Source organism: Athene cunicularia, assembly GCF_003259725.1.
Source record: "Athene cunicularia isolate RWA chromosome 3 unlocalized genomic scaffold, athCun1 chr3_part1, whole genome shotgun sequence".
NCBI classification, from domain to species: domain Eukaryota; kingdom Metazoa; phylum Chordata; class Aves; order Strigiformes; family Strigidae; genus Athene; species Athene cunicularia.
This window is the reverse complement of record NW_020799097.1, coordinates 113,099,463-113,120,414: the sequence shown is the minus strand read 5'-3', so window position 1 is coordinate 113,120,414 and position 20,952 is coordinate 113,099,463. Positions and strand designations below refer to the sequence as shown.

At 47.8% G+C, this 20,952-nt stretch overlaps 2 protein-coding genes across 2 annotated transcripts in view; one reads left to right on the top strand and one right to left on the bottom strand.

Annotated features, from left to right (window-relative positions):
- The window catches only part of PPP2R5D (protein phosphatase 2 regulatory subunit B'delta), a 32,908-nt gene extending 12,820 nt beyond the window's left edge, over nucleotides 1–20,088 (top strand). The window contains exons 7-17 of the mRNA XM_026844673.1: nucleotides 895–987; nucleotides 1,448–1,578; nucleotides 1,983–2,042; nucleotides 2,798–2,906; nucleotides 3,756–3,809; nucleotides 6,613–6,783; nucleotides 8,747–8,874; nucleotides 10,921–11,022; nucleotides 16,105–16,177; nucleotides 16,645–16,761; nucleotides 17,124–20,088. Coding sequence (XP_026700474.1) covers nucleotides 895–987; nucleotides 1,448–1,578; nucleotides 1,983–2,042; nucleotides 2,798–2,906; nucleotides 3,756–3,809; nucleotides 6,613–6,783; nucleotides 8,747–8,874; nucleotides 10,921–11,022; nucleotides 16,105–16,177; nucleotides 16,645–16,761; nucleotides 17,124–17,261 — 1,176 coding nt within the window. The 3' untranslated portion in view covers nucleotides 17,262–20,088. The remainder of the gene's footprint in view (nucleotides 1–894; nucleotides 988–1,447; nucleotides 1,579–1,982; nucleotides 2,043–2,797; nucleotides 2,907–3,755; nucleotides 3,810–6,612; nucleotides 6,784–8,746; nucleotides 8,875–10,920; nucleotides 11,023–16,104; nucleotides 16,178–16,644; nucleotides 16,762–17,123) is intronic.
- Nucleotides 19,967–20,952, bottom strand: part of MEA1 (male-enhanced antigen 1) — a 1,863-nt gene continuing 877 nt past the window's right edge. Inside the window, exons 2-4 of the mRNA XM_026844672.1 lie at nucleotides 20,921–20,950; nucleotides 20,726–20,834; nucleotides 19,967–20,646 (exon numbers count right to left, since the gene is read on the bottom strand). Coding sequence (XP_026700473.1) covers nucleotides 20,483–20,646; nucleotides 20,726–20,834; nucleotides 20,921–20,950 — 303 coding nt within the window. The 3' untranslated portion in view covers nucleotides 19,967–20,482. The remainder of the gene's footprint in view (nucleotides 20,647–20,725; nucleotides 20,835–20,920; nucleotides 20,951–20,952) is intronic.

The following is a 20,952-nucleotide window of genomic DNA, read 5'->3' as shown; positions in this document are numbered from 1 at the left end:
AGTGTCAATAGAAATGTCATGTCCTCAGCACCAGAGTGCTATGAATGCTAGGAATGCTGACCTAAATTAGCAGCAGCCAGCATGGATTTGTGGCAAGTGTGTGCTGAGTTTTTTTGGTCATCACCTCAGTTTTCTCTGTGCTGCTGTCCTTGGCAGCTGGGCCCTACCTGTGGATGGGTGGCCCCATAGCTCTTTCAACTCCAGTCAGACCTTTGGGACGCACCAGTCTTGTTTGGCCTTGTGGTCCCTTGGAAGCACTAGGCAGGGTCAGCCCTGGAATGGACTTGTACCTCTAGGAGGACAGCAGGACCAGAAGTTGCTGTTTTAGCACTGGCAGCCTTCTTAAAGCAAGCTGCCCTTTGTTGTCCAAGTGGGACACAGCATGCAACTTGCATGGTTTAGTGGGACCAAGCCAATCTGGAGTCAGTCCCCAGGAGGCAGAGGACACAACATGTTTTCCTGGGGCCTATTTTATGTCTCTGCTTTTCTGTTCTTCCTTGGTGTGTCTCAAAGGCTTCCAATGAAGCCTGAGCCTTTGCCTCTGGAGGTTTTGATTCTCTGTAGAGATGTGGGCTGAAGGTGGGAGAAGAGTTTACCAGGTCTAGTGTCTTCATCTGAGTTGGTTGCTGTTGTGTTTGGTGGGACCTGAGGTCATGAGATCGCAAGGAGACTTGTGCAGTCATGTGCCACTGACGCCCTGCCCATCAGAGCAAGGGCAGCTGAGTTGATCCCTGTGGGTGAGGAAACACAGGTTGCTGTGTTTTCTGTGCTCCCATTCAGACTTTTGATCCTTTCCTGCAGTCCTTAAGGAGAAGGAAAAAATTTAAAATCTGAAGTAAACACTGGTGAGAGGACAGGAGGGATTTCTAAGTGATCTCTCCTTCTCTCCCATAGCTGGTGTATGAGTTCTTCCTCCGGTTCCTGGAATCACCTGACTTTCAACCAAACGTAGCCAAGAAATACATTGACCAGAAGTTTGTACTATCCGTAAGTAATTGTTGCCCCTCCCACTGTGTACCACCTTTATGGAGGACATGCAGCAGATTTTGGTAAAGGTGTTATGCAAGCAGTCCAACTTTGTCAGCAGGTGCTTGATGATGTGGGTTTTCTTTTTAACTTTAGCAGTTAGAATTTTCTGCAGGGAAATAGTGTGTGTGAAATGTAGTCCATGGAACTCTCCTCTCATTGGAGAGGTGCACTGGAAGCCTTGCAGGGGAAATCCAGGGACATGCAGCTTTGTAGAGTGTGCAGGCCATCACTGTGCTTCCAAAGACTAAAGAAGTGCTGATGGTTCCGGCTTGTGACTAGGAGACTGCACCATTGTGCTCAGGGTGCTGAAGGCATCACTCAGCTGAAAGCGCCACTTCTGCTGAGCAGGAGCAGTGCCCAGTGTTTCTGATGGCTTTGTCCAGACAGGCAGACACTGACTAAATTTCTCTCCCCCCAGCTGCTGGATCTCTTTGACAGTGAAGACCCCAGAGAACGAGATTTCCTAAAGACTATTCTGCACAGGATCTACGGGAAGTTTCTGGGTCTGCGAGCATATGTGAGGCGGCAGATCAACAATATATTTTACAGGTGAGATGTTTCTTAGTGCCACTGGCCTAGTGATGAGTGGAACAATCCAGTGAGATAACTTCGGGGTTCTAGGCTGTGATTCTCTCTGATCCTTAGCTGTGATTAGCTAAGTGACTCAGTTTTGTCACGCTACTTTGGTAGGGATAGCATTCACCTGCGCTTAGAAGCAGTGAAGGTGTGGTAGTGCTGTCTTCAGCACACATAGCAAATGTTGGGACCTGCGAACTTTAGCTGATCTGGGGACCATGAATTTATTTGCTTCTATCTCTTATACCTTACCCAGTTGTCTTAGATTTCTGTTATTTGCTAGGAAACTCCCCGTCTCCAGGTTTTTTTCCTTCCTTTTGCTTATCAAACTGTATCCAGCATTTGGCTGTGATCTCTCATTCTTTTCTTCTCTTTAGGTTCATCTATGAAACAGAGCATCACAATGGGATTGCAGAGCTGCTGGAGATCCTGGGGAGGTAAGGGCCCCTTTGGAAATCCCAGAGAGCCTGAGTGAGACCTCCCAGTCAGCATGGTGTGAATGGGCAGTGCCTTCCTTCAGCAGTTATTGCAGGAGCCACCTCTTCCAGAGGATCTCAGTCTGATGAAGCACACAGTGCAAGTACTCTCCAGCCTGCCAATAAATGCAGTGGTAGCCTTCTCCTACCAGATTCATCTCCTTTTGAGTTTGAGTCCAGTCACAGCAGACAGTCTTGTCTCAGCAGACAATAAAAGAGTTCCTCACAGCCCTGAGAAGCCTTAGCAATCCTCTCCATGGCTTAAACTACCACAGAATCATAGAATTATCAAGGTTGGAAAAGACCTTGAAGATCATCTAGTCCAACCATTAAAACCCTTCTGTTTGCAGTCCTCTCTTATGCCACCATCCTCCTGTTCTGTAAAGTACAAGCCTTGAGGACTGGGATGCCTTAAGGACTGGGATGCCTCTGTGCTGGCCTTCCCCAGAGGTTCTGCTTAAGTGTGCGTGGGCTCAGTCTGGCACAGGACAGAGCAGAGCCCAGGCCCCATCAGAGGCATTTCCCTGCTGTGCTTGCTGAGGAAACACTCTCACTAGGCGTGGTGTGCAGGTTGGGCCCCAGCAACCACACCACTTCTGGTGGTTGCTTTCTCAAGTGACTAATGAAAGCTAGGGCAAGCCACTGACTCTTCTGAGGTGAGAGATACTATATTTCTGTTGGGTAAAGATGTTAACAAGACTCTTGTTTCTTCTCAGTATAATCAATGGGTTTGCTTTACCTCTGAAGGAAGAGCACAAGATGTTCCTCATTAGAGTCTTGTTACCACTGCACAAGGTGAAGTCTCTCAGTGTCTACCACCCACAGGTGAGAAGTGCTTCAAGTTCCCAGGGCAGAATGTGGTTCATGCAGAAACCATTGTCTAGGTTTGCTTATAGCTATTCACTGGGCTGCATTACTGTGTTGTACAAAGTTCTTGCTGTGAGATGTTTTGGGCTGCACCCTAGTCCCTGACTGCAATGGTTTGTCCCAGCCTTGCAGTGCCTGGGCCTGTATATATACATGTGTGCTTTTTGACACTGCCTGATAGGAGGGTATCCTGCCATTTCCTGGTGACTTAGTGCTATGGCCTGCTTTGCCTTTCTGTGCTGGAAGTTCGTGAAATATTGGGGACCTGCTGAAACCAGAGAGCTGCAGTCGTCACCCTCTGTGTGTGGTGTGTCAACTGCTGAGACAGGCAGAGAAATCAGTGTGCTAGGCAGTACAGAGATTAATTTCTTGCAATTCAGAATACATAATAGAAGAGTAGAGAAGATCAGGACTTGGGCTAGGAAGTGAAAAAGTATGGGTACTAAGCAGTGATGTCTGTTCTCCCAGCCTTGTTTTTAGGGGCAGGGCTTTGTGATAGCTGGGTTTATTCCTTCCCATGTGTGCAGCTGTGCTTTCATTTAAATGTATTAGCTGTGGGCTGCCCTAGGTGGCTGAGGTTTTATCCTTGATGCTGCACAAATGTCCCTGAGCTCAGACCCTGCCTGCATGGTCTTAGAGCTTTCACTTGCCATCAGAAGAACTGGATTCATTTGGAGCTGCAACTAGCTGCTCATCATACATGTTATGGAGGGCATAATGTGACTTCCAGACTAGGGTGGTGGTGGCACTTTATTCTAAGGTACACTTGGGGAAGCTCTAATCTTGCCATGTTTTTTTCTCCTACAGTTGGCATACTGTGTTGTACAGTTCTTGGAGAAAGACAGCAGCTTGACAGAGCCGGTGAGTAACCTTGCTTAACCTTTGCGTGTCAGTCAAGTCCCAAAAAGCTTCATGGCTTCCTCAAGAGTACATCAAGGGTGAAAAAAGGCTAAAGAGGCTGGGAGTCAACTGGATTGTTTACTGGGTTTGCCTGGTATCCTGTGGGGAGAAAGGGCCATACTGCTCATGTGCTAGCCTTTAGCGTTCTCTCCTGAAAGCTTCCGGAAAGTGGGCTATAGTCTTTCTTTGTGCTTCAGATCTTGATGTAGCAGAAGGAAAACTATACAAGCTGTCCTTTCAGGGCAGAGCTTTCAGCTAGTGACAGATGCTGCAGAGACAAAACACATGGCCATCTAATATCTGATGGAACCAGCATAAGCTGGGGGAGGAGGGGGGGGGGCACTCAAATAGTAAGAGTTCACTCCAGACTGCTGGAGTTGGCTGAAAAACTGTAGGGATGAGGTTAGGAACGTGGGACCCAAACGTCTACTTAGGCAAGCCCCTGTTCCCTGATGAAAGTATTCTCCTTCCTGCTCTAGCATCAGTTTGCTACCTCCATGGTGTTGTCATGTAGATACATTTGCCATTAGGATGTATTGCTGGGAAACAGCAGATTCTAAAATGTTTGAGCAGTGTAGATGGTATCTTACATATTCCAATTACTGGCTCTGCAGACCTGCAGTGTTAACCAGGCTATATGCTGGCTTGGCAGAGGGTGCAAGCAGGAGACAAGTGTTTCTCCACCCACTGCAGGCCAGGAAATGTCTTCTACAGAGCTGAGCTGCACAGCCTCAAAACAGCAGATGGCCAAAGAACGTGTGCTTGTGTCACTGTAGCAGGGAGCCCCAGAAAGTGTGAGCATTTTAATGAGTAACGCTAGCTGAGGTCGTTCTGTTCTCTGGCTGAAATGCGTGCATTCGTGGTGAGCCTGACTGTGCTCGGTGGAAGCTGGTCAGCTGTTGTCAGTTTCTGGCTCCTCAGCTATGACACCAGCAATACTAAAGCAGATCTCCCAGCTTTTCCTTTAAATTTGGGTCCTCCGTTTCCCGTGTTCCCAAAAGCCTGCTCTGAAACAGACTGCGTAAAGTAGCTTCCTGATCATACTGAATACTTCCTGTGGCTGACATCCAGCCCAACCTCCTCCTGCCAAAGCACTTACTGTACAGTGAGGGAGAAGAGATAAATAGAAATCTGTCAATATTTCCAGGATTCATTTTATAGCTTATTCAAATAGCAAAGCTCTAAAACTTGTCATTGCTTGCCGGGTAAGGGGTTAGTGGCCTCTGGATAAGAGACCCAGGTCTGGTTTGGTGCTAGTGAAAAGCAGTGGGATTCTTTCATTAATTAAAAAGTAATTTAATTTACTTCAGTGAGTGTCGCATTGGGTCTCAACTAGACATACCAAGGCCATATTGCCACAGGTTGTGTCCTGTTGAAGCATCCTGCTTGTGAAGGTTTTGAACAGACTCCTGAGATGACGGGGGTTGTTGAAGTCTTGAAGAATTACAGGCCTTGTGAATCAGCAAGGCTCTGAATGCACTAAGAGATGGTGCCACCAGTACTGGAAGGAGGTCAGGTCACTTGCTAGGTCCACACTCGCTTAGAGTGGGCCTCCCAGAAGCTTGTTCAGCAAGGCTTGACATAGTAGTTCTTGCCTTAGCAGCAGTCTGAATGACTGCCAGGTGAGCAAGGTCTTAGACGTGCTTAGTAATAGCAAAGGCAGAGTTAACACACCTCACACCACCTTAGCTGTAGGAGAAATTACATCTAAATCACTGAAGCTAATTCTTACCTGAATGGCAGACCTCAGTAATGACAAACACTGAGGCTACTAAACTGTTGGCTTCTCAAGCCTTGAGTTGGTGGAAACATAACGCTCAGATGTTTCTAATCTTGCTGTTGTATTGCTCACTACCCCTCCACTGCTGTGAACTTCCTCTCGAGTGCTGGCTTCAGGATCAGGTTGCTGAAGTACACACAGTTTGAAAGAGCAACTCCTACTGCCAGTTGTGTGTGAATCCAGTGTCCACAGTTAGTGTTTCTGTAAATGCCATACCAATGGCTCCAATAGTGAGAAGGTCTGAAGGATCTTGGATCTTTCCTTTGAACATGTCTAGAAGCAGATGGGCAGGGAAAAAAGCAATATTATAAATAAATAAAATCAAATGGGATATAGCCATTCCCCTAGTATGTTCTTCCAGTATCTTTTAAGCAATAGTTTACTCATCCAAAAGTTGCATCTGCATTGTTATATTTAATTATCACTATTAAGTGTAGCCTCTATAAACTTCTCTACTCCTTTCTTTGAGTCTCCAAAGTCTTGCAGGAATGAGCTCCGTAATCCAGTTACTTTTGTGTGAAATGGTACTTCCTTCTCCTTGTCCCAAATCTGTCGATTGCATTATTTATTGGGTGCTCCCCAGTGTTCAAGCTCTGCGGTGTATTGAATAATGATTCCTTAATGATGTTCTCCATAGCATTTCCAATTTATTAGTTGATCTTCCATGCACCATCTGCCAGCTGCTGCCCACACTGGTTTGAGCCTTCAGTGTTAAGCAGTGTTTGGGGAAAAAAAAAAAAAAAAAGTGGTTCTAAGCTTTGTGCTTGTAGTACAGAATCATAGCAGCCTGGATAGTGCTGCTGTCTTGTGTGTAACTTGGCAGAGTTTGGGCTTTTCTCTTCTTTCTTCCCTGGTAACACACCGTGACTTTCTGAGAAAGTCTCTTCTTGCCCCCTGCTGTTGTGAGAAGACTCTTAAAATTTTATTTTACAGCTGGTGTTAACTTTCAGCCTCTAACGCTGTCTCTGTACCCTCCTCACTCAGGTGATTGTGGGCTTGCTGAAGTTCTGGCCGAAAACTCACAGTCCCAAGGAGGTGATGTTTTTAAATGAACTGGAGGAGATCCTGGACGTGATTGAGCCATCTGAGTTTGTGAAAGTTATGGAGCCCTTGTTCAGGCAGTTGGCCAAGTGTGTCTCCAGCCCACACTTTCAGGTGGGTTGCAGCTTAGGGAGGGTATAGGGCACTGGCTTGTCACCCACTTGGTATGTGAGGGTGTCTCCATAGCTTTTGGGCTTGTCTTTAGGACAGTGGCACGTGGAGGTGTGACCAGGGTGAGTATTGGGGTGACATGGTGGGAGGTGGTGAGAATCCTCACCACAAACACAGAGCAAGCTCATCCAAAGAAAGCAAAGCAGATCAGTGGAGCCCCTCCTGCTGCACTGTGCTATTCAGCACCATGTATTGCAGCAGACTGGAGCTGGATCAGGGGTGCTCTGCCACATCCCGTTTTGGCTAGCAAACACATAGGAGATCCATTGAGTGTCTGTGCAGAAAAGGTAATTTTTATTATTCTGGTGTAGGTCGTAAAGAGTGAGGTATACTAAAAAAGCAATAAAGCCTGCTTCTTCCTTGTTCCGACTGAAGGGAAGCTGGTTGTAGTACCAGTCTAAAACAGTCTCTGTGACTGGTAGTCTTAAAATGTCCAGGGTGGTAGGACCTGCTAGTAGCTCCTAGCATATGTTCTTGGCTCACTGGTTTAGGTTGCCATAGAGAGTGCCCAGGAAGAAAATAGCTTGCTGGTGAAACACATGGCTGACCCAGGTATGGGTGGGGTGTTAGCAACATAGCCCTCCCCCAGAGTGAGCATGACTGCACAGCGAGGCAGATTGGCTTCCGTATGTCTTTTGGTACAGAGATGTACAAAGTCATGAGTTTACAAGCCAAAAATAAGGTCAGTTTAGGTCACATGTGTATGTAAAAGATCACTGTTTGCTAAAAGGACCTGGGGGAGCCTGATGGAAACCAGCTGGACATGGATTATTGGTGTGGCATTTGGAACAAAAGGAGTGACATGACTTTTGGACATGAAAGGAGCTACCATAGGGAACTAAGGAGCTTGAATAAAGTAGGGTAAAAGCTGGAGAAGAGGCATTCTGTACTTGATAGCAGCCCTCATCTGCTGCCAACTCTGAAAAACAAGACTGAAAAGCCTGAAGAAGGTGCAAACACTTTACAGCCTAAGAAAATTAACCCCAAAGGTGTCTCATACAATCAGGCTGAACAGTCTGTCTGCAACTTGTCTGAGAGAAAAAATAGGAGTTAACTTCTTGGTAAGTCTGAACACCTTGGTGGGGGAGAGTTTTCTTTGAGTGAATTGTGTGTTAATCTGGCAGACAAAGGCTTAAAAAGATCGAATAGCTAGAAACCAAAGCTAGGTAAGTGAACGCGAGGTGAGTTTCACTTCGATATTGTAAGGGGACATAGTGAGTTCTCCATCTGAAATATAAAATTGAGAATGGATGGCTCTCTTCTTAGGTTTTTAAGCCATTATCAGGCTAGCACTAAATGTAGAAATTAGCCTGGTGATCTGCATTGCCCAGGTTTGTGGTTAAATATGAATTGTGGTTGAATCTATCACTATGTGGAAACTTGTTAAACTTGTTTGTCTTGTTAGAGCAGGATGGCTGCCCCAAGATTTTCCATATTTTCACCCTTACTAAATGAGGCTGAATTGTGAGCCTGATGACAAGCATGCTCCAAAGCCCAAAGAGACTATATTGTGGGTAGGACCAGAAAGGAATGGAGCTTCACAGAGGACATTTCTGAGGAAACAAAGGAGGCTTGGATCTAGTCTGAGCTGGGACCTGGAGTAGATGACATTACCGTCCTCAGGTGTTGTGTAAAAGGTGCTGGAGTCGTCCGTGTATCGAGGGTAGGCTTGCCTGGTTAAGAACATGAGGAAAGTGAGAAATGTCTGGCAGAAGCTAAGGGAAAGAAGGCTGGGCAGCCAGGATGAATGGCCTAGTAGAAGATTGTGAAAATCAGCACTGCTGCCTGCTTTGTGGGGAAATATTTGCTCCTCAGCTGGGTGGTGGCAAGCTCTAGTCTCAGCACTGCGCAGTTTCCCTGTGCATCACAGGTGTTACTCCAAGGATGGCTTTCTCTCCCACTCCAGGTGGCAGAGCGAGCACTGTACTATTGGAACAACGAATATATCATGAGCCTGATCAGCGATAACGCAGCCAAAATTCTCCCGATCATGTTTCCAGCGCTCTACAAGAACTCCAAGAGTCACTGGAACAAGTAGGTCTTTTCACATGCCCTGGCACTTGCTGTGCATGCAGGATTGCTTGACCTACTAGAGATCTCGGGGCATGCTCCTGCAGTGCAATGACACATGGCGCTCAGTGACACCGGGTGCTGAGCCAGAGGAGTTGTTAGTAGTATCAGCATGGAAAAGTGCCATGGACCACAGTAGCCTGCTTCTGCAAGGGGTTAGGCACGGGCAGTGACCTGCCTTGGGGCCACTGGGTCTACCCAAAGTTTGATAACCTGCATATCAGTAATGCTACTGGTAGTGTGCAGTAGGTTTTCCAGCTGACTTCTGTCCACTTGTTAACTAATGATCACCCATATGCTCTCCATGACCAGAGGCCTTGGCTAGTGCAGAGCCTGACTACTTGAGTACAGGAAGAATGGAAAAGGTAGAACTAACCAGGCAGATGTCCCATGTCAAATTATTGTCCACTGTGTCTGATTCCTCGAAACTAGTCTGTTTTATGGTTCTCCCATTAACTACCTTCCTTTCTTCCAACTGTTTCTTCAGTTTATTCCTTACCTGGTTAATTCAAGTTGTAAAACTCACTTCCTTTTAATGAATTAGCTAAAAATACTCAGTCCACAGCCAAGATCCTAAAACCTTCCTGCAAAAAACACAAGACAAAAAACCAAAGTTATCTTCCCCTATTCTAGAGGGTGTGAAAAAGAAAAATAACTAATTTTAGGGAGTCTGGGCGCATCCAGGGTTTAGGAGTATACTGTGGTAGCAAAGACAGGGTTGTGAGGTGGAACTTGTTTGCAGAGAGCTCCCCACTGGTCTGCTGTTTGACTGCTTCCTTTTCTTTGTTTTATCAGGAAACACGAACTTGAGCCACCAGTCAGGGGTGCTCTAAAGACTGAGGTAGACGCAGACATGCAGACATGAATGCACACAAACACCCAGACGCACACACATGTGCACCAACAGGCAAATGCATGGGCACATACATGCATGCACACACACATGTGTGTGCAGATGTGCACAGACACACTGTCACTCAGGGTTACTGTCCCTCCTGATCAGAGTTCAGAAAAGGACATTATGTTCTTGTCTGAAACCCTTCACCAGTTCTGTTTCCTTCTTGCACCAGTCAGGATTCATGATTCTGATTTCTGTCTTCTTGTCTCCTTCCCAGTGGTATGACAGAAGAAGTTCTGAAGGTGTTTTCCTCTTATTTTTCCTTGTCTTTGTTTTAGCACTAGCCACATCTTCTCAGGGCAGGTTGAGTACCTCAGATTCGTCTCTTCCTTCCCATAGCTCCTCTACAACATTTTGTCAGACAGCCTACTTAAGTCCAGCAGGGCTGTAGCTCTCTTCCTTATTCCCTCTGTAGAGCTGGCAAGGCACAGAGCTCAATCTACTGAGTCTTTTGTCTTTTGCCTCTGGGGCAGGTATTTCAGAGACAGTTTCAATACTTGTTTTTATTCCCCAGGAGAGTCCTTGCTGCAGAGAGAGCTCACATACAGTGCAACCTATCCATAAGTTGCTGACACATAAAGTCAGCTTTCTTCTGTGGTATTCTTTTTGCTGATTCCCATCTCTACAAAGCTGCTGAATGCCTGTGTTTTGGGCAGCTCAGTCACAAAGCTTATGACTGAATGCTGGACAGCCCAAAAAAAGTCATTGTGAATATGTAGGGTGAACTGTGGGAGACACTAAAGCTAAATTAGGTAAAGCCCCCTTGAGAACAGCCCTGAGCAGATCCCTAGCATCCTTCCTTTCCAGTTTTTAACCACAAGAAATAAATGCACGAATGCATACTTTTGCACTCATTAGTCTGACCACAGTAGAGCAAACCTGTCCCAGATGGTTGTTGTCTTCTCTGTCTCTTTCTCCCTGTGCAATAGTCTCTGCTGTGTTTGTGGAGGGGGTTTTCCCATGCTACAATCTGGGACTGTTTTTTGTCACACTGCTGTAGTATTTGAGTTGCTGCTGCTTTTAGGTCTTGTCTGTGCTGCTGGTGCTAACTCAGGGCTGAGAACCTGAAGGATACCATCATGACTTGTTCTCCTTTCCTCATTTCTTTGCAGGACAATCCATGGGCTGATCTACAATGCACTGAAGCTCTTCATGGAGATGAACCAAAAGCTTTTTGATGACTGCACGCAGCAATATAAGGCAGAGAAGCAGAAGTGAGTAAGAGGTTCTTGCCAAGTAACTTGAGCTCATCCTGGATTCTTCTTGGGGTACAGTAATAGATGGCAGATGCCAGTAGGGAGAGGGAAAGTGGAAAGGTGATGCAAATCATTTTGTCAAAAAGTAGGATTCCTCAGCAATAACTCTGTGTAGGGATGAGAAGAGTTAAAATGTGTGCCCTGATAAAAATCTTTTCAGTTCTGCTGAAGCAGATAGCTTGGAAGAGAGCGACAGAGTTTGCTAGGTCATGAGGAAATAAATTGCAATGTAGAGAATACTCTGCTTTGTAGAGACACTTATGCTCTGCCTTGGAAATATTTACCAGATTGTGTATGTCTTAGTGATACCAGTGGAATCCTGCTGCTTTAGAAAGACTTTTCTGAACAGCTTTGCTGCAGTGGGCATAATACCTCTTTCATGCCACAGGATGCTTTCAATTTTCCAGTAATAAAGATGTAATAATACCTGGAATTTCAAAGAGCAGTTGGTGGAGATAAAATCTGAGGTCAGGAATTATTTGTGCCATGATGCTGTAAAGAGGAAAAAACTCTGCTTTTTCTGCTTCCTTTGTGCAGGTTTTGGTGCTTTATGGCTTGCCTTGATGAGCTGAGTCAGTTCAGTAAGCTAGAAGGGAATTTTTTTTTCCGCTGGGTCTGTTTTCTGCTGGCTTAGTGACATAAAATAGTGCTTCTTGTTCCTGGATGAGCAAGGGATGCCACAAGGGTGATGGTGGGGAGAGCAGGGCTAACCCTTGCTGGCAGTGGGGAACTCTGGGATACATTTATTTGTTTTGTCAAATAGTAATAAATAACAAAGTTGAGATGTAAATCAGAGCTTGGGGATGGGTAACCTGCATATGGAGAAATTAAGGTTTTGTTCACATCTAAATTGGGAACAAGTAAGATATTTTGGGTTTTGCCATTCTAGGGCATTTGTGAAGCCCACAAATGTCTGCACATATATTTTAAGTCACAGTGACAGCACATTTACTATGAGATCTACCTGGTGTTTCCACCAGTTTTTTCTACCTGTTTAGCTTCTACCCGTGCTGACCTGCTGAGGGTGGCGGTTCCCAGCATTGGTGTGTGGCTGATGGAGGATTGTTCTGGAAAAGGTCAACAAAGCAGCTCAGAGCTGTCCAAGAAATGAATGGGTAGAGCTGCACTGTTCTCTGCTCCCATTAAGATTTTTTTTTTTTCTCTAGTGCCTGTCTGCTTAACTATGCTTCAGAAAACCTTGTTGTGGATTTTTATCAAGGATATACCTTTTGCTCTCCTAGATAACCAAATTTGGTAAAATGTCAATTGAAAGCTTGGTGGGAGGGATGTAAAAATGTCTTCTAGCAGCTGAATCTAAGATGAGTTTGCCTACAGTGAGCATGATACAACTCCATAGCTAAGTGGAATTTCCCTGCCACAGAGGCCCAGCTAAGTAGGCTTTTCTGGGTGAAAATAAGGCGGCTGAAACATGAAAACAGAACTCTGCTGTTTCTAACACAGCTTTAACAGCTGTTCCTGGCTTGAGAAGTGTGAAAAGGCCCCCCTCTGCAGGGATGCTAGAGCTGGGAGAGAATGCTGTGAAAGGTGTGTAGGGACAGGCTGTGAAACAACTAGAAAGGCAAATAGGTGGCAGAAGGGAATGGGGTAGGACAGCAGGCTGGGAGGGAAGAGCAGCTTGTCTGGGAAAGGAAGTAGAAGAGAGGTAGAGACTTTGGGCAGAGGTACAGTGAAGAGCTGGGAGTGGTAGTGTTATTCTTAATGTCAACAAATAATAGGAATGAGATAGGTAAAGAGAACAAACTAGAGGAGGACAAGTGAGGAGATTGGGGTTTGTTGGTCAAGGAGCCTGAGACTGGACAGGATGTAGGACAATTGTGGGGAATAGAGTGTGCACTTGGGAAGATTGATTAGAAACTGGGTTTACTAGAGCAGTATGCCTGAGTTCTTTGCTTGAGTCCATTGTGAAAATGTCATCTTTTCCCTCCATGTCTTCAAAATATCAAAAATATTCAAAAGAAATATAAGCAAATCCATGTGTACTTCACACTGTGGCTGCATGTTCTGGGGCGTAATAGAATTAAGTCACTGCTGAAATGAACGGGGTTAGAAAAAGCGTATTTCATGGGCAGGAGAAAGTGTTGTTTAGTGGTGTCTGCCTGGTGGAATGAGACCATTGCATAGCTCAAGTGTCTGTCTCAGAGTTTGTGATGCCATTCCTGCACTTCCCCTACCTGCCCTTCTTTCTGCAGAATGCTGTGACCTCTTCTAGTGAGCAGCAGGACCTGTTGCCTCCCTTCCAGTGGACTAGACGTGCTGCATATGCAGCTCATTTTTGCTGCCCTCCTGGCAGAGCTGACTGCAGGCTATGTATGTTGGTGGACAGTGATGTGGCACTGCAGTCAAATGCCATTTTCTTTTTAAACACAGAGACTTAAACTGAGTAGAAATAGTACTTCCTAATAAAAACCTGTAAGGCTGTGATGTCAAGTGCCTCCAGAGTAAAGCAGCATGCCGAAGGCTGCCTGTGGGAATGCTGGCTGAATCACAGTAATGCAGGATTGACCTATAACTGTGTGATGCCTTGCTTTTTCCACAGGACCTCAGCCTTATTCAGTGAGAGTGACAAGTTTAAAATGCTGCAGCTTCTTTAGCATAGATAGAAAAAGGAAGAGAGACCTGGGAAGTCTTTTCCCAATGAGCCGCTAGAGAACTTGTGGTATAAACTAGAAAATAGCACGTGTGGGAAGGACTGCGCGTGCAAACAATGCCAGTAAATATGAACAGTGGAGAGAGCTTGTAGGTACACAATTAGGCTGCAACCAGATGTTGAGAGACTTTCTCAGAAAGGGCTTAGCCATGCTTTTAATTAGTTACCATGCCTACAAGAGACATGCCAGCTCAGGCCTGTCATTGCTGCACACCTGGCTGCGCAGCTGCAACCAAGTCTAAGTTGTGGAGGGACAGACTCTCCCTGGGACTTGTGGGGAGGATCTCCACTGTTCAGTGCAGGTGGACTGACTGTGCCTGACTAATCTCCTCAGACATCTTGAAGCTGTTTGAATTACCAGAACCCTGCAGAAAACAGTGGGGAAGCTGGGACAGATAGTGTCTTCTTCTGAATGTGCTCTTCTGTAAAAGTGCAAGGGCCTTGAACACTACCTTTCAAGAATCATGGTGTCAGCATGCCCTGATGCCACCCTGGCGCCTCTCTGGTAGCAGCTACCTTGCCTCCTCCTGTGTAGGCCACAGCAGTGGGAAGAAGATACCTCTGTTCTTTTCCAGATGTCCTGCCAGTGGCTTTCTCATACTGCTAATAATGGGGTCAGGAATGAAGGGACCTGATGAGGTGCACATCACCTAGAAAGCAGGGCAGGAGGTAGCACTATCCTGTGAGGCATTGCGGTTTAAAAAGGTAGGATTCTCCAAAGACTCACATGGATGAGTGACACTTTCCGATAAACTGCAGTGAAAATGTCTTAGTGTAGGAGGTAAGGCCAGGCTGATTGATGAGATTGGGAGAAGCTTCCCCTATAGCGGCATGTTGGACAGCTATAATACTACAGTCAATGAGACATCAAAACAAAGACAAAACTTTAATTATTTGAAAATACTTGTTTGGCTGAAAAGAGTGATCACAGGTGTAAAGCTTTTCAGATTTTTAGAAGCACTGCTCTTAGTCAGACCAGGTATTCTCTTTGTAAGGTGGTCTTTTGCACTATCAGCTGAGCACGACAGGTAAACTGATGGGCCTTGAAGTGTGATGAGGAGTGGATGGCTTCCCTGATGCTGTTCAGACTGCTTTGCTGATCTGAAAGGAAAGAACTGGTGCTACAGATGCATGGAGCTGAATGACTGCTTGAGTGCCCTTGGCTCACTGTGTACCAGGCCAGTAATGTGATCTAGTCCAGCCAAACAAAATGAGCTTTGTTACACCCTTACATGGCTTGGCAGTAGACATTGCTTTGGAGAGGCAGTGGCCTTCACAACGTGAGGGTCTTTGTGGACAGACATACTGGTCTACGTTTCCAATGGCAAGATTGTAGTAATATGTATGTTTCTGTTTACCAGACATTAAAAAGGGTTCTGGAGAAACTTGGGTTGAGACAGGAAAGAGTTAGGGAAGGTTAGTGCTAACTCCTGGTCACAGTCCCCTGCAGAGATCTCTGTGAAGTTCTGTCAAAAAATGAGATGTGGGTTATGTATTTGGGGTTTAGTTTTTTGGGTGACTTTTTTTGACCCTATGTTCTCTGATGGAGTAGTCTGCTGCTTGAATGCTTGACTACTCCATTATTCTCATTTTTAGCCTCCTTTCTTACATATATTTCAAGAGTGTGAGGTGATTACAGAGTATAAGAACTTCCTTAGCATGGATAGACAAGGCACTAAAGAGACCAGTAGCTATGATGAAAGCCGGATAGTTAAAATCAGAAATAAAGCAGAAATTTTAGTGCAGATGTTTGAAATGTAGAAGAGAATAACAAGGAGTGGTGGGTGCTCACTTCTGTTTGCAGGGAACGTTCACTACCCTGGGATTTACGGGTGGCCCAGTGGAACGGTCACTTAAGTTTTGTGCCAAAATCTGTGCCAAATTCAAGAGCTGTGCCTGGGGGTTTGGGCAGCTCTCTAGTGTGTTATGGCCAGAGAGAGAGAGGGAACTGCGGGCAGTTGAGCCCCAGCTCTACTGGAAATGGCAGTTTGTCCCTCTGCATCGGCACACCAGGAAAATGTGTGTTTGACATCTAAACTGGTGTCATTGCTTTACTCCAGAAACCAATTGCTCTGGTCCACTCCCTGCACAAAGCCAGGAAAACGTACCCGTGCGGCTCACTGCTGCCACCCTGTGCTCTGAGGTGAGCGAGAAGTGTGCCTACCTACCCCTTGCTAGCTGCAGTGTGTCCTCTCTTCTTGCCACATCTCACCTGTAGATAGTGCTCTCTGAAGGACAGAGCAGCTCTTCCCCTCACCTGCACTTTTCTGCTGTCTCTTGCTTTTGTCTTCCTGTGAGAAAAAGCTGCACTTTCCCTAGGTGTTCACACTTTCGTGCTCTCTCTCGCTCTCTCTCTCTCTCTCTCTCTGCAGGGGAAGGTTCAGGATGAAGGAACGAGAAGAAATGTGGCAGAAAATAGAAGAGCTGGCCCGACTGAACCCCCAGGTGAGTAACAGCAGGAACTAGGATGAATGAGACAAGAATGTGCTGGGAGTCTTGACCTGCTTCCTTAGCTCATGAAAGCAGGCTCTAGCACCTGATCTGAGTTCTGTGCAAACAGCTTCAGCAGTGGTCTGTCCCTCCCAAAACCCAGTGTCTTGGGAATGCTGTCAGCATTTTACCAGCCTGGCCCCCTGTAGCACTGACCTCTAAGTAATGCCTTATAGAGAGCATGTACATGTTTATGGACTCTTCTCTCAGCTGTGGCTTCACATGCCATGTGCTGTGGCTCAGGGGATGCCGGTAGGAATGGGTAGGAGAAGACGTTCCTTTCCTGTCTGTGTACCTACTGCTATCTTAGCGGTTGCCAGAGAGAGCACTGGAAGAAGTACAACATGCTGTGTCAGGATGCTGGGGGAGAGGCTTGGTGTTGGATGGCATGCTGACTCTCCAGATGTCTCTGTTGTCTACAGTACCCCATGTATTATGCACCTCCACCATTGCCTCCTGTCTGCTGTATGGAAACGGAGACTCCAACTGCAGAGGATATACAGCTACTGAAGAAAACAGTGGAGACAGAGGCTGTGCAGGTGATGGGTCCTTCCATAATTACTCTCAGACCAGCCAAGACATCAGCATAGTCAGCCCAGGGTACAGCAGCTAGAACTGGCTCTTTCCAAGTGTTCTAGGGTAAATGCCCCTACTTTCACCCCTGATCATTAGAGATCAACCTGTAGTCTGAAGAGTGGAGTTTATCTAAACTTCCCACTCTGGAAAAAGTGCAAGTGGGACTTTTCTGTGTCATTTTGGTCTGTGTTTGGCTCTCAGCCTGTTCCGCAGCATGCTGCGGTGTCATCCAGCATATCCTAGAGCAGTTGGAGTCAGAGAATGGGGAGGCTCGAGGGATGAAGGGGTTTGCTACTGATCCCTGACTGCTTTGGTTTGTCTGTAGATGCTGAAAGACATTAAGAAAGAGAAAGTTTTGCTGCGCCGGAAATCTGAGCTTCCTCAGGACGTCTACACTATAAAAGCCCTGGAGGCCCACAAGAGAGCAGAAGAGTTTCTCACCTCAAGCCAGGAGGCTCTCTGACGGGCTCAGGAGCTGGCCCGGGAAGCTCTGCCCCATCCCTTTCCCCCAGGGGTCATGGAAATGCACTTGGTTCTCATGTATAAATAAGGAATGAACATGGTGAGCTGTGCCTGTCCTCCACTCCATCCACATCCCTCCAGGGTAGATCTGGTTTTACGTTATAACTTGTATCTCACCACCGTCGTGTCCTCCTCCTTTTCCTCCTTCCTCCTGCTTCTCCACCTTGGGTGTGCGTGCATAAAGGGAGCCTGCCTGACCTGTGATTGTATCAGCCCAGGCAGGAGTCACTTCATTTACAGCTGCTGCCTGGTTCTGGCGTTGCCTGGGGGGCAGAGCCTTGCTGCCCTGCAACACAGGCTCTGTGTTGGCCAGAGGCTGCGGTGCGTGGCTCAGCATGCTGCTACAAGCCCCAAGTGCCCATCTCCACCATGCCTGCCCCTGTGCTGCTTGTGCAGCCAAGCCCTGCAGTGGTCAGAGGTCAGGCTGAGCTCGGGGCAGGAGTGTGCAGCAGAGTTGGGGGGGGGCTCTTCTGCCTCTCTGCCCTGCCTTGGGGTGCAGCTCTGCAGCTGGAGAGTCTCACATACAGCGGAGGAGATGTTCACTTCCACCTTTCTTTTGCTTCAAGTCCCTTGTTCTGTTCCCCTGTCAGTGGAGTGGGGGTTCAGTGCTTCACCACCCCCAGTAAATCTGGGTGCAAGCACTACGTACTATTGCAGCCCTCCCTTTAGAGCATCCTTAGAAGCTCTCGTGTGGGAAAGTGAATTCCTTCAGCTGTTTGTGTTGGTCCGTGCTGACTCGTCTCCATCCTGGTGTCTTGGATTAATCGTGGGCCCAGAATTAACTTCCCGCTTTGTAGCAGGTGTCAGCCACTGACTTCTGCTTTCTTCCTCTACCTGCTCAATTAAAATACTCCTGCAGCTCTCCCTTTGTCACTGTATCCCATCCTTAGCTCTGCAGTGGCCAGGGTTTCTAGGAAGCTTGTGCTTCTAAAGTAATTTCTGCAAACTGGAAGCAATGGATACGCGTTATGGGGCCAGGCTGAGTTTCTTGAGTGTTCAGTTGTCTCCTCTTTATGATCAATGGCTAGGTGCTACTGCTGAATTGCTTCTGTAAAGTTCACGTCGCCCTGTTACTTTGGCACCTGCTGTGGCCTGAGGCCCTTGTTAGTTATCCTATGGTGCATCACAGACTTTTGCTAATTTAGCATTTAGATCGCACTTGCTGATAGTGTGGGGGATTGCACAGCACTTGGGTGCTACTAGGGTCCAGTTCTCTCCCCTGCCTTTTGTGGTGCAGATTCAGTGCCAGGCCAAGGTGCCATCTCAGAGAGGCTGGCTCGTGACAGAAGAGGGAGTCTTCCTTGCTTTTTACCTGCTGCGCTTGCTTTCTTGACACATAAGCTTAAGTGGGTCTGCAGTAGTGCAGGGAGCTTATGGGGTCAGTGCTACTCTGATGCTGCTTTGCAGCATCATGGGATGTTGCAGAAGGTCCTGATGTATCTGCTTGTCCTCACCAGTAAACCATTCCCAGATCAGAGGTTCATCCCCTCTAATCTTATTGCTGGTGTGCAGCACATCTTTCCTCCAACCCACACTAAGCTGTTTCTTCTGTGTGTATCCTGTTCCCCCTGCCCTGTTCAGCTGTCTTTCAGTTCAGCCCTCATTAGGCATGCCACCATCTCTTAGGAGCAGCTGGCAAGCATGAGTTATGTGCAAGATCACCTACAGTCACACAGGACCCCACCTCCCCTCTGCTTCATGCAATGGGCCAGTTTATCAGGAGACTTATGAAACACCTCAGGGAGGTTATTGCATATTTTGAACATTAGTCCAAGTTCATGGTCAGCTGCCAATCAATTACCTCATGCCTGGCACAGCATGTAGACATGCACTGGGTGATGCCAGATGGTGCACAGGAGCAGCAGGCGTCTCAGGGCACAGCGGAGACGAGGACTGCCACGCACCACCCACAGCAGGGCTTGGCCTGGGGAGGATGTTTCTTCCTGTTACAGTACGGGCTTTTCAACCTGTCCACTTAGCGTTGCGTTATAAGCTGACACCTCATTTTTAGAGTGCTACAGCATGCATCTGCCCTCACTTGAGCCTGCTTGCTGCAAGGCAGGGGCTGCCTTTCCCTGCTGCGGGCTGTTCTGCCTGCAGAAGGAACAGACTTCCGGTGCGCAGAGGCTGTCACCGTCCTGCAGATGGTCTGTCTCTGCTGGCAGTCCCCCAGCATGGCCAGAGGAATGCTGCTGGGGTCACGCCGTGTGCCGTGGCAGGACTGTAATGCATCATGACTATGTGCTGTACAGCTTCGATGTTCTCATAGCTTTGTGTGTCTTGTTCTGGGTCTGGGAACTTAGGCTTAGTACCTTCACATTGCCATTAGTTTGCTGCCTATTCATTCCAGTGTCCTGGACATCTAAGAAGGGGACCATGTGAGAAAGGGGGGAGTGTGTCCACCCTCTCCGCCACATGTACTGCTCATACGCAGACCAGCGTCTGCCATGCTACAGCCGCCCCTCACTCAACACTTGATTTCTAGTGTTAGTGCTGCTCATTTCTGCCTATGCCTTTCCCGACATCAGCCAAATGGACAGAACTGGAGCTGCTTCTTCCACTTCACCTGGCTCCCTTCTCCCAAGGGAACAAGCAAAACTAACTACTGCATTCACCCCCTGGACACAAGTATTAAGCTGCTTACAGTTCATATGTACATATGGTGTACTTTATTTTCAGTAGAGCATTACATAGTATGAAAGTGTTGGATTTTGTACAGATGTCCCTGTATGTACAGAACTAAATAAAACCAATCTCTTGGAAAGACACACTGGGCTCCACCTCTGATATTTCAACACACAGCCCCTGTGCTGGGAGGAGGGGCCTTAGCGTGGAGAGGGACATCTCCAGCACCAACAGCATGGGGACAAATTCAGTGTTTGTCCCAAGGGAATCTGGGCAAAGCTGGCCAAGATCCACCCCCCTCCGGTATGGAAACCAGTTGGGATCCTCAGAGGCAGAGGAAGCCAACACATGGACATCACAGCAACTTACAGACCAGCCAGAACCAGGAAAGAGGAGCAGGAAGGGAAGTTGGACGTCAGTGGGAGAAACTGGAAGGTTGATGCTGGCAACCGCCTGGCTCCAAGGCAGCAGCACCCACATCGCCTTGTGCAGTTGAGGGAGGGCCGAGGCTAGCACCCCCGTGCCGCAGCTTGGCTCTCACTTCCACTCGGGCCTGGGGCCGCTGAGGCTCTGCCGGGCCTGCAGCGTGCGCTGCACCACGTCCTTCCACTGGTCCTCCGAGATCTGGCTGGCCCAGGCCGGGATGCCCAGGGTGGGAAGCTTCACGCTGGCCATCGTCCTCTTCACCAGCTCCACGTGCTCTGGGGACAGAGAGGGGATGAGACCGCGGCCGAGCCCCGTGCGGGGCAGCCGAGAGGGCCCCCGTGGAGATGCCGTTACCTGCGTCCATGGGGATGGAGCTGCGACTGCTCTGAGCCGCGGCGCCCTCCGCCGCCGCCTCCTCCTCCTCGCTGTCTGCCGGCGGGTCGGGCAGGTGCAGCCTCAGCATCTGCAAAGAAAGGCGGACAGCGGGGGTTGGGCCCGCCGCCCCGCCGCCGGGTCTCCCCCACCCCCGGGGGAGGCGCTGGGCAGTACCTGCAGCCGCTCCTGCAGGCCGGGGCCCGCCT